The sequence below is a fragment of the Carcharhinus amblyrhynchos genome, chromosome 11 (assembly GCF_965287045.1).
Source record: "Carcharhinus amblyrhynchos chromosome 11, sCarAmb.v2.hapA, whole genome shotgun sequence".
Lineage (NCBI taxonomy): Eukaryota > Metazoa > Chordata > Chondrichthyes > Carcharhiniformes > Carcharhinidae > Carcharhinus > Carcharhinus amblyrhynchos.
This window is the reverse complement of record NC_137334.1, coordinates 44692028-44704361: the sequence shown is the minus strand read 5'-3', so window position 1 is coordinate 44704361 and position 12334 is coordinate 44692028. Positions and strand designations below refer to the sequence as shown.

At 40.7% G+C, this 12334-nt stretch overlaps 1 protein-coding gene across 1 annotated transcript in view; it reads right to left on the bottom strand.

Annotated features, from left to right (window-relative positions):
• Positions 1-11765, bottom strand: part of ola1 (Obg-like ATPase 1) — a 184144-nt gene extending 172379 nt beyond the window's left edge. The window contains exons 1-2 of the mRNA XM_080198972.1: positions 11690-11765; positions 11105-11208 (exon numbers count right to left, since the gene is read on the bottom strand). Of these exons, the coding sequence (XP_080055098.1) occupies positions 11105-11205 (101 nt within the window). The 5' untranslated portion in view covers positions 11206-11208; positions 11690-11765. The remainder of the gene's footprint in view (positions 1-11104; positions 11209-11689) is intronic.
• Positions 11766-12334: the final 569 nt, after the last annotated feature.

Genomic DNA, 12334 nt, shown 5'->3' with positions numbered 1-12334 from the left:
TTTTGCCAGGGCTCCTTAATGCCATACTTAGCCAAATGCTGCCTTGATGTCATGGACCATCATTCCACCTCAGCTCTTTTGTCTATATTTGAACCAAGGCTGTAATGAGGTCAGGAGATGAGTGGTCCTGTCAGAAACCAAGATCAATGAGCAGGTTATTGTTAAGCAAGTGCTACTTGACAATGCTGTTTGATGATCTTTTCCACCACTTTACTGATGATCGAAAATAGGCTGATGAGACAGTAATTGGCCAGGTTGGATTTGTCCTGCTGCATACGCAGGAGTAACCTGGGCAATTTTCCACACTGCCAGGTGATTAACAGTGTTGTAAATGTACTTGGACTGTGGCAAGTTCTGGAGCACAAGACTTCAATACTATTACCAGTATATTGTCAGGGCCCACTGTCTTTGCTGTATCCAATGTCTTCAGTCATTTCTTGATATCATGTGGAGTGAATCAAACAGGCTGGAGACTGGCATCTGTGAAACTCGGGGCCTCTAGAATAGGCCAAGATGGATCATCCACTTGGTACTTCTGCCTAAAGATTGTTGAAAATGATTCATCTTATTGTTTGCACTGATGTGCTGGGTTCCCTCATCATTAAGGATGGGGATATTCATGGAGCTTCCTCCTCTAGTAGTTCATAAAACTAGTTCATACAATCCTGCAGAGCAGAAAGAGATCATTCAGCCCATTGAGTCTGCACTGACCACAATCACACCCAGGTCCTATCCCCATAACATCATGCATTTACCCTAACTAGTGTCCCTAACACTGAGGGGCAATTTAAGCACGGCCAATCCACCTAATCCGTACATCTTTGGACTCTGGGAGGAAACTGAAGCACCTGGAGAAAACCCATTCAGACACAGGGAGAACGTGCAAACTCCACACAGATACTGACCCAAGCCAAAATCAAACCCAGGTCCCTGGCACCATGAGGCAGCAGTGCTAACCACTGAGTCATTGCGCTGCCCCAGTAAGTGTTTAATTATCCACCACTATTCGTCTGCTAGATCAAATGCCAGGTCATTCATCCAATTTCATTCCTTTTATAGATTTTAGCAGTTTGATACCGAGTAGCTTACTAGGCCACTTCTAAAGGCAATTAAGAGTCAAGCACATTGTTGTGGATCTGGAATCACTAATGACAGCAGATTTCCATCCCTAAAGGACATTAGTGAACCAGTTCGGTTTTTGTGACAATCAACAATGGTTTCATGGTCAACGGTAGACTTAATTCCAGCTTTTTATTAAATTGAAGTTTGCCATCTGCTGTGGTGGAATACGCCAGAGCATAACCCCAGGTCTCTGGATTATTAATCCAGTGATAATACCATTGCACCACAGCCTCCCCCTAAACACTGTAGGCCTCACCAACGCCATCATTCTCTTTGTTAATTTATTGCAAACCCACTGCCAACCTAATACTACTCGGTATACATCCCAGGCTTTAAAAAAGATTGAACACACAAAATAAAGGGGCAAAACAAGCAATTTTAAAATTAATTCTTGCAATCTGGGTATTGCTGGCTAGGCCAGCATTTATTGTCCATCCTCATCTCCCTTCAGAACGTAGTGGTGAGCTGCTTTTTTGTGGTGTAGGTACACCCACAATGCTATTAGGGAGGGAATACCAGGACCTTGATTCAATGACAGTGAAGGAACAGTGATATATTTCCAAATACTCCTTGGTGGAGTATTTCCAGATAGCACTTCCATCTGTCTGCTGCCCTTGCCCTTCTAGATGGTTGGGGTTATGGGTTTGCAAGGTGCTGCTGAAGGAGTCTTGGTGAGTTCCTGGCAGTGCATCTAGTGCACTGCTGTTACTGTGCATGGATGGTGGAAAAGCTGAATGTTCGTGGATGGGATGCCAATCAAGCAGACTGCTTTGTCTTGGATGACATGAGCTTCTTCAATATTGTTGGAGCTGCACTTGTGCAGGCAAGTGGAGAGTATTCCATCACACTCCTGACTTGTGCCTTGTAGTGACCAAGCTTTGGGGAGTCAGGAGATAAGTTACTCACAGCAAAAATCATAGCCTCTGACCTGCTCTTGTAACCACAGTATTAAAATGGCTGGTTCAGTTCAGTTTCTGGTAACCTCCAGACTGTTGATTTAATGGAAGTATGCTTCCAATGAAGAAATGAAGAAATTAAGACTGAAATACACAATCTTCTGAAACAATTAGCTAAAAAATCAATTTAACTATGTTTATTAAAAGGGGTAGAGTACAAGAGTATTGAGTATTGATGATGTTACACAAAATGATATAGATTCAGTACTATGATGCCACAGCTGCAAAACTATTACGATAACAGACTTGAAGCACTAGGGTTATTTCCATTGGAATAAGGAGGTGAATAGTACATGTAGCAGACGTTCTTGTGAAATTGTGAAGGTATTCATATCAATAAGGAAAGAATAATTTCTGTTATTCAGAAGTCAAGAATGAGGGTTGGTTGATTTAAAATTGAATGAGGAGACAGATTAAGAGAACAGTGGGTTGTTGAATTACAATTATTTTGTGCCCTTTGCAACCATCACAATGGGCAAGTCATTTTGAAGCGCAGACCCTACTGTAATGTGGGAAATGTGGCAGTCAATCTGTATACAACAAGACAGCATAAATAGCAATGTGATAATCCTCATCAGTTATTTTAGCAATGTTATCTGAAGGATAAAAGTTAACAAAAACACCAAGGAAATCTCCCCAACTCTTCAAAATTGTGCCACGGAAGCTTCTACATTCATGAGGGTAGGTAGGTCTTATCTCTCATGTTCAACTTGAAAGGCAGCCAACAATGCAGAACTCCATCAGTGGTGCACTGAAATGTTGGCCTAAATTTTGTGGTCAGGCCTATGGAGTGGAATTTGACTCGGGCAAAAGTGCTACCATAAAGCCATGTTTAATGTTTTGCACCATAGGGAGTGATTGAAGCACAGATCACTAGACCTTCCAATTATTTATCCAATTTTCCCTTGAAGTAGAGGAAAATACAAGACTATGGGGAGAGCACAGAACAGTGGAAATTCAACCTTGGATTGCTCTAGGAAAGAACTGATGGTTCGAATCACCTCTTCATTGGCGTAAACTTTCATATAGTACAAATAGAGATGACCAAGAATTTACTATTTTTACTGAATTAGTGCACACAAAAATCTTAGTACCTCAAATGTTACAGTAACTTTACTGGTGGGTTTCAACATCATGGAAAGAAATCTGCTTATATTTAAAAACTATAGCCTTATTACTAAAACTGGTCTTTTCTGCTGAACGAAGAAAACTAAGATGACTACTATAAATCACCTGATCTTGGTTGGGGTTGGCTCTCTGCCAGGAGCTACAAGGACAAAATAATTGTTCTTTTAACTTCCTGGAATGTCACACCTCATTGTGCCAAGATAGCAACTAACAGGCTCAAGCCACACCTAGGACTGTCCAGACTAATTTTTAAGGGAACTACAGGAATGTCATTTTCATTCAATAAATGAATCTTGCCAACAGGGTCAGTGGATGTGCTGAAATAAACAGCTTCCCAAATGCTAGCCCCTCAACATAGATGACAACCTTTCAACAATTAAGGACTGCTACATTATCAGTCCTAAAATCAAAGCCAGTTACAAACGTTGCTTTCAAAAGCATCCCTCTCAAGTCATTATGGAGAAGGAAGGACACGTGACCTAATCGTCAGGCTGGGTAAGCAGTTTCAACTCCTCAAAGCCTGCTTGATTCTTAAAATTTCTTATCAACACCTGCCGACTGGTCTAAACACAACAACATCATTCATTTCAAGGATTTCCGTGTCATTTAACCAGCCAGAAAAACATCAGAGTAGAACCCCGCGATGACAGAAACATCCTCTGGACTCTGGCACTCATATGAACTAATTCTAATTTTTTTGTAGCCTTTATACTATAAACTCCTTTCATCTATCCGCCTTTTAATGTGTGAATGTGCAGAGTGGGAAGAGGCAAACATTTTAATGTTCAGGGGACTCAGGTTCAAATCCCAGCACGGCAGATAATGGAATCTGAATTCAATAAAAAAACAGCTGGAATTAAGAATTTACTGATGACCATGAAACCATTGTAGATTGTCAGAAAAACCCATCTAGTTCACTAATGTCCTTTAGGGAAGGAAATCTGTGTCCTTACCTGGTCTGGCCCACACGTGACTCCAAAGCCACAGCAATGTAGTTGCCTCTCAACTGCCCTCCAATGGCAACTAGGAATGGGCAATAAATGCTGTAAGAAGTCTGACAACGCCAGGTTTAAGTCCAACCAATTTATTTGATAGTAAACTCACAAGTTTTCAGGGTTTGCCCCTTTGTCAGATGAATGGAGAGTAATGGCCTCAGACAGAGAATATAACAGCACAGACAGTTTACAGATTACTGATTAGAATGTGAGTCTTTACAACCAACCTGCTATTCAAGTCTTAAAGATGCCGACAACGTGAGTGGAAAGATCATTATGCATAGATGAAAGACATGTGTATTGTCTCCAGACAGTACAATAAGTGAGGTTTTGCAAACCCAGGCAAGTAATGGGGATTACAGATAGTGCGACATGAACCCAAGATCCCGGTTGAGATCGTTCTCATGTGTGCAGAACTTGGTTATCGGTCTCTGCTCAGCAACTCTGCGCTGTTGTGTGTCATGAAGGCTGCCTTGGAGAACGCTTACCCGAAGATCAGAGGCCGAATGCCTGTGACCGCTGAAGTGTTCACCGACAGGAAGGGAACAGATTTGCCTGGTGATTGTCCAGCAATGTTCATTCATCCGTTGCTGTAGCGTCTGCATGGTCTCCCCTGTGTACGATGCTTCAGGACATCTGGTGTCAGACTTCTTACTGTGTTTAACCCAGTCCAATGCCAGCATCTCCACATCAATAAATGTTGGCCAGCCAGCGACACTCATGTCCCATGAGTGAATTCAACAAAAACTCCTTTTTCCGAATTTTGAATGTGTAAAATAAACTGCTCTTTGGAGTTGCTCCTAACTCGAGTATCCCATGGATTTTACTTAAATTGGATCATAACAACCAAGGGACTGGGAAAACACGCTACTGTCTGTTCCTTTAAAAACTAATTCAAGGCACCTTCTTCTGAACAAGTGATAAGAGGAAATCAATGCTGTTCAAACCATTCCTCTGCTGTCCGTAACATTACAAAACATATTTAATATCCAAGAACCATCCTCTAACCTCTTTCCAAATCTGTTCAATGATCGATTGCACCCGTTTGGTTGAGCTATGAGGAGAGGCTGAATAAACTAGGCTTGTACTCGTTAGAGTTTAGAAGAATGAGGGGAGATCTCATTGAGACATGTAAGATGATGAATGGGATGGATAGGATAGAGGTGGAGAGACTCTTCCTGCTCAGAAAGGACAGTAGGACTAAGGGGCACAGCCTCAAGATAAAAGGGGGGCGGTTTAGAACGGAGTTGAGGAGGAACTTCTTCACTCAAAGGGTGGTGAATCTCTGGAATTCTCTGCCCGTTGAAGTGGTGGAGGCTGCCTCGCTAAATATTTTTAAGACGCGGGTTGATGGGTTTTTGATAAGCGAGGGGATTAAGGGTTATGGGGAGAGGGCGGGAATGTGGAACTGAGCCACGACAGATCAGCCATGATCTTATTGAATGGCAGGGCAGGCGCGAAGGGCTAGATGGCCTACTCCTGCTCCTATTTCTTATATTCTTACGTATGGTCAGTAAATTGTCAGGACAGTGCTGTCAGACAGATATAAGTTTCAATAAAAAAATTAAAAATGTAAGCAACTGACCAGGAATTTGACAGTCAGTAGCGTTATGGGCCATTTAATTGATTGCCTTTTAAAACTGATCGCTACTGCTGTTCTTCCCCTTTTGTTTCAACATCGTTTTGTACTTTAACGATCAATGCTTTTAATTTCCACTTGCTATTTGTTAGTTGGTATACTCCCCAAGTTTAAGATGTGATTCCTTGCTTCTTTACGAATGTTCAAATCATCAAATGCCAGCGTATCAACTAATGGTGTGATGGAAGTGTCATTCTTCATGTACATGTCCTGAAAAGTGTTTGCAAGTTTTGAATTCAGTGGCGGGGGTAGTGGCTTGAAAAATCATTTTAAAAGTATGGTCCAACAAAGGGGATACAAACCTTTTTTGTATCTAAAGAACATTTTCTAATTGCCTAAAATAAAAACTACTTGACACAAAGATGAAAAATCATAGAGTGAAGGATTGGCATACCTTAAGAAGCAAACATAGCTCAGGCAATCTAAGGAACATTAATGCTGTAAAAATCATTTGCTTTATCTTCTCTCTGATGCTTAAAAAAGTGGCCACAGTTATTAATGAATTTCAATCTTATATATAGGTTAGGCAAAAATCCAGTATCTACATTCCAAAAATAGATTTAAAACAACATTATGTTAATCTTGATACTACCTAAATCTTAAACCTACCTTTGGCTTTATCAACTTCTCCTTGGCAGATCATAAAAGCACGTGGAATTAACAGATTTTTTTTGGCTATTGATTCTGATAAAAACAAGTTTCTAATGTCACATTTAACTCATTGCAGCCATTAGAAACAATAATGGTTGGAACCACAAAACCTGCTCATTGAACCTAAGATTTTATCTATTAACTATCGGACTCAACTGATCGAAGTTTATTTAGAGCACAGTATTTTTCTTAGCAGGTGGAACTAGAACTAGGTGGCACAGCCTCAAAATAAGGGGGAGCAGATTTAGGACTGAGTTGAGGAGGAACTTTGTCATCCAGAGGGTTGTGAATCTGTGGAATTCCCTGTCCAGTAAAGGAGTAGAGGCTACCTCACTGAATGTTTTTAAGGCAAGGATAGACAAATTTTTGAACTGTAAAGGAATTAAGGGTTATGGTGAGCAGGCTGGTAAGTGGAGCTGAGTCCATGAAAAGATCAGCCATGATCTTATTGAATGGCAGAGCAGGTTCAAGGGGCCAGACAGCTTACTCCTGCTCCTAGTTCTTACGTTCTTAACCATTTGAAACTGTAAAGTACAGCCTTTTATCCCCACATTTAAAAACATGGCTTTTACTTCTTCAGCGAGACAAATACCCTAAGTGATATTTCTCCCAATTTATATAATTTAGCAAATTCCAGCATAAAATAACTGCAAATACTAAATTCTTTAACATTATGAACGGAAACATGAAATATACCAACAGGCACGAGCAATCCCAATTTCAAGGGTGGTTTGAACTTTTCATTTAAGACCACAGTTACACTGAACTGGTCTCTTAAATGCTATTTTGAAATCCTTTGGTCCACCACTTTACAGTCCAGTGACATCCTTACAGGAATGTACATATTCCTCATCAGGAGTGGGTACCACCCTGGTCCAAGGTCATTGAGGCCAACTGTTATATCCCTATTGTCATCCTAGCAGAGATCAACTCAGTGCACAGGTCATAAATCAAACAAGGGACTACAAAAATCAGTACCTCAAAAGTTGTACCATCAGGTGCAGTACTACACTCCATAACCTATAGCGAGCTAGTTCTTTCCTGCATCTCATCATACTTAAGCTTAGTCACTAAAACAACAAGAATTTCTCAATTATTCATGAAAATGAACCTCAAACTACTAAAACTAAATAATTTGATGGCTGCATATTCTGTGCAGAATACTCTATCCCAATGTGCCTCAAGTTTAATCCAACTTGGAACATTTACTACTTTACAGCATATTTTCTCTCAAGTTGACCGATATGCATTTATTTTCCTTCCTGTTTAAAAAAACATTCTTGCGCTATGGGCACCATTGGCAAGGTAATATTTATTGTTTGTTCCATTACAATGGAGGCATTAAAAGTCAATCAAATAGTATGGGCTTCAAGGCACAGGTAAGGATAACAGGTTATTTTTCTGGAATCGCATTAGTGAATGACCTTCAACTGTCATTTTCTGAGGTTGACAGATTCACCAAATTCAATTTCACAACTTGTTAGGACAAATCTGGATTCCCTGAGTTGCTAGTTCAGAGATGTAGAGATGCCAGCTTTGGACTGAGGTAAACACAGTAAGAAGTCTCACAACACCAGGTTAAAGCCCAACAGGTTTATTTGTAGCAAACGCCACTAGCTTTCGGAACTGGCTGTTCCTTCATCAGGTGGGTGGAACTCCCACCTACCTGACAAAGGAACAGCCAGTTCCGAAAGCTAGTGGTGTTTGCTACAAATAAACCTGTTGGACTTTAACCTGGCATTGTGAGACTTCTTATTGTTGCTAGCTCAGTACTATAATAGATCATAACCCAGACCAGTTTAAAATGAAGTAAAAGTACACTGTCTCCTACAAACTCAAGATGGATTTGTGAGTTGGTCGCCAATACCTGACTGCACAAAATCCAGTTATGTCATTCCCAGGAGAAACAGTGCCAACAAAAACCTGATTGTGTTTGAGCTTCTTCTACATGGTTCCACCTCTGATTAAAACAAATCTGTAGCATTTCACAATAGCATTTCTGCAAGTATTTTTATTAGTCCATGTCACCTTACCAGCTGCCTAATGAAATTTTCCAAAAATTAGCATGGCATTTGAGTAGCAAGCTGATTTTTCATATATATATTACTGGAAATTAGCAAAACACAAATAAAGCTACAAAGTACAACACCGAAGGTAAACAAGTGGATAAGGATAAAATTCAGAATTTCAAAAATAATCCTTATGACTGCAAATAACGTAAAAGTTTATTTACTATTCACAAGTAGGCTTACATTCATACTGCAATGAAGTGACTGTGAAAATCCCCTAGTCGCCACATTCCGGCGCCTGTTTGGCTGCACTGAGCGAGAATTTAGCATGACCAGTTCACCTAACTTGTACATCTTTTGGACTGTGGGAGGAAACCGGAGCATCCGGGGAGACTGTGCAAACTCCACAGAGACAGTGTCCCAAGCCAGCAATCGAACTTGGGTCCCTAGCATTGTGAAGCAGCAGTGCTAACCACTGTGCCACCATGCCACCCTCGTGAGCCCTGCTGCACATTGCCCCCAATAAAGATGGCAGTCTCATGTCTTCTGCTGCACATTGTCCCCTATAAAGATGATGGTCTTTTGTGTGCCCTGCTGCATATTATCCCTATAAAGATGGCTAACCTAGGTCTACTATCAGCATACAACTACACGTGCATGGCCCTGGCAACAAAAGCCATAAAAGGAACCACCCGAGGACGTGAACAAGTAATCAGCATAATATTCATCAAGTGACTAAGGAGAGAAGCAGAAATGCAAAATACTAGTTTCTTGGGCATTGGGATAAGTTGTGGAATTGATGATATTGTTCTAAAATAAGACATACCATGTTATAAATGGTTTATAAGAAAAGGAAAATGTAAATCCCCTCCAAAGAAATACCTCAGGACAGTAACTAAAGCAAATTAACAAGTTAAAGTACTATTTATAGGTATCCTCTATGAAAACATATTTTCAACAAAACAATTTATTACATTTGCTTCCAGTCAAACAAAAAATGTTCTTTTCATTTAGAAGCATTGATTCACATGGTTGTATAATTCCAAAGAAGATATTTTCTGATGCCTTAGTTGAAAATAATTTTGATTTAGGAATAGGCAACAGGGGGACAAACTCCTGACAGATTTTAAACCCATAATACACATTACTCAAATATTTTATCTATTGTGGCATTGCACAAGTCAAGCAGAAAATAATCTCTTTTAAGCTCTGAGTCTGCTCTTAACTTTTTTTGTTCTTCCCTGTCATGTTCTGCTTCAGTCTTTTAACTTCTTTCCTGCAGACCTTACTTTGGTACAGTGGGTACTGCAGAGAAATTATGACATTCAAGTTCCCTTCTCATTCATTCCTAGTCTGCTCATTCTCCATTGCCTCTTCACCTCCCATTTTCCGTTCCCCTTCTGACCATTCATTCCTACTCCTATAACTACTTCTGCCACTTTAAATTACCCACTATAACTCTTTACATGTTCTTTTCCCATTCTAATACACCCCTCCACATACTTGCATTTGCTCTTCCCGTACCATCTCATCCTCAACTAATTTCCCTTTTATCTGTTTCCCTCAGAACCTTTGTTTTGATTTCAAAATTCACATTAAAACAAAAACAAAATTTCTATGACAATGACACAAGTTAAGATTCACTCATCGGGTTGTAGGATTATAATAATTAATGCCATCACAGAATCATATAGCCCAACGTGTCTGCACCAACCACAGTTCCGCTAGGCCATATCCCCATAACCCTATGCATTTATTGTAGCTAGTTTCCCTGACATCAAGTGGAAATTTAGCACGGCCAATCCACCTAACCCGCACATCTTTGGAGGGTGGGAGTAAAAGCTGAGCACCTGGAGGAAACCTACGCAGACACGGGGAGAATATGCAAACTCCACACAGACAGTGACCCAAGCAGGAATCGAACGCGGGTCCCTGGTGCTGTGAGGCAGCAGTATTAATCACTGTGCCACCATGCCGCCCCACAGATTGCCAGCTCTCATAATTTTGTTAATTGTACCATATTTGTTCTACCAATGTGAGTGATTCAGTGGTAAAAGCTAGACGCACCAAAATTTCCATCTTTTGTCTTCAATTTCAATGAATTGTGGAGTAATATAATGCAAAACTCAATAAATTGTAAACAATTTGCAATGTATGGCAACATCGTACAATACAACATTTAATTTGCAGTTTTAGTTTAATTATAATTCTATAAAGTCTTAAGCATACTATTAATCTATTGTACTGCAGCAATTTGAAATCAGCAATATTAAATTGTGCTGTATGTATAAAATATGTCATCCAATTCAGTAATGTATTCATTTAACATTCAACAGTTTGATTTAGAGAAAAATAAATGTTTCAAAATTCATCTGGAAGCTTTATAACCTTAATAGAAGACCTGTTCTATCTTGTGCACATTAAAATGATAACCATTATTATGCAAGCCAATGTGCAGACATTGCTTAACCAAGGGAATTCAGGTTTATCAGTTCTCATCACACTAGGCCAGGTGCTGATCTCAAAAGTATTAGTAGTATAATACAAAGATAGTTTTTACATTAATGCAACACATATGCTGGAATGCAAAGTTAAACAACTTACCCTACGTTTGGTAATCCAACAATGCCAATCTTCAAGGAGGTACCAAATCGTCCAATAATGGGTGGTAACTTGGGTTCATTATCTCCTTTTTTGGGGGGCATGTTCTGAAACACAAACTGCCAAATTAACAACTGCTCTATAAATGTTTAAAGATCAGATACAACAATCTATTGGTGAATTTATCACCAATACGCCAAAGCTCTGATGAGATAAGAAATCTGTGCATTTTTCTGCACTTATACAAACTGAGCAGCCTCCAGAAGGAAGCACTCACGCTATTTATAACCAGCTCACAACTGACAACTAGCAGGGCTCAGTCATGCCCTCTTAAGAGAGCGTCTCTGTTCGTTCAGCCCTGGCACTGCTGCTGCTGCTGCTGCTGCTCTGTAAAACCTACTCTGATCCTTATTTTTATTATCAGGATCTTTCTGAAGGCGAGTGGGGTGGGGGGGGGGGCCGCAGGCCTCAGTCACCAAAAACCAGAGAAGGCCCGAACAGCATTTTTAATAAAAACAAACGCCTGCTGGGGCAGGGAGCCGTGTTGAGGACGCAGATAAAACATGAAAGCAGCTATGTGACCTTCACCTGGTAAAATCGCGGTTCTTGTAGCCGGGGATAAGGAGCGGGGGGGGGGGGGGTAACTACACAGCCCAACAGCAGCTCCTAGCACTCCACGCGCCCAACAGTCGGGGGGGGGCGGGGCATGAGAAACCGAGAGCATGCGCGAGGAAACCAGACCCATTGGCTGACATCTGGCCAATTAGAAAGCAGGGAAAATTAGATGGCTACTTTTAGGAAAGTGGAGAGAAAATGAAAGCGTTGGAGAGAAAGGCACATGTCAGGGTGAGGAAGAAGGGAAAAGTACCATCAATAAAGGCTCAGCTACCAATGACTCATCATTCACCTGAAGTTATTTCCTTGCATCACCACAGCTGACACAAAACCCTGGTTCAGCCTCAACTGGAGTACTGAGTACACCAGACGTTAGGAAGGTATGGCTATGATTAGTTGCATGGGTCCCAGTTATGCCAGTCTTTTTATGGGGTGTGTGGAACATTCCCTGTTCTAGTCCTACTCCAGCCCCCTCCCACAACTCTTTCATTGGTACATCAACGTATTTTGGTACTTTGGTGCCACTTCATGCTCTCATTGGGACTTAGAAAAATTTAGCAATTTTACTTCCACTTTTCATCCCTCTGTCATCTTCATGTGGTCCATTTCTGACACTTC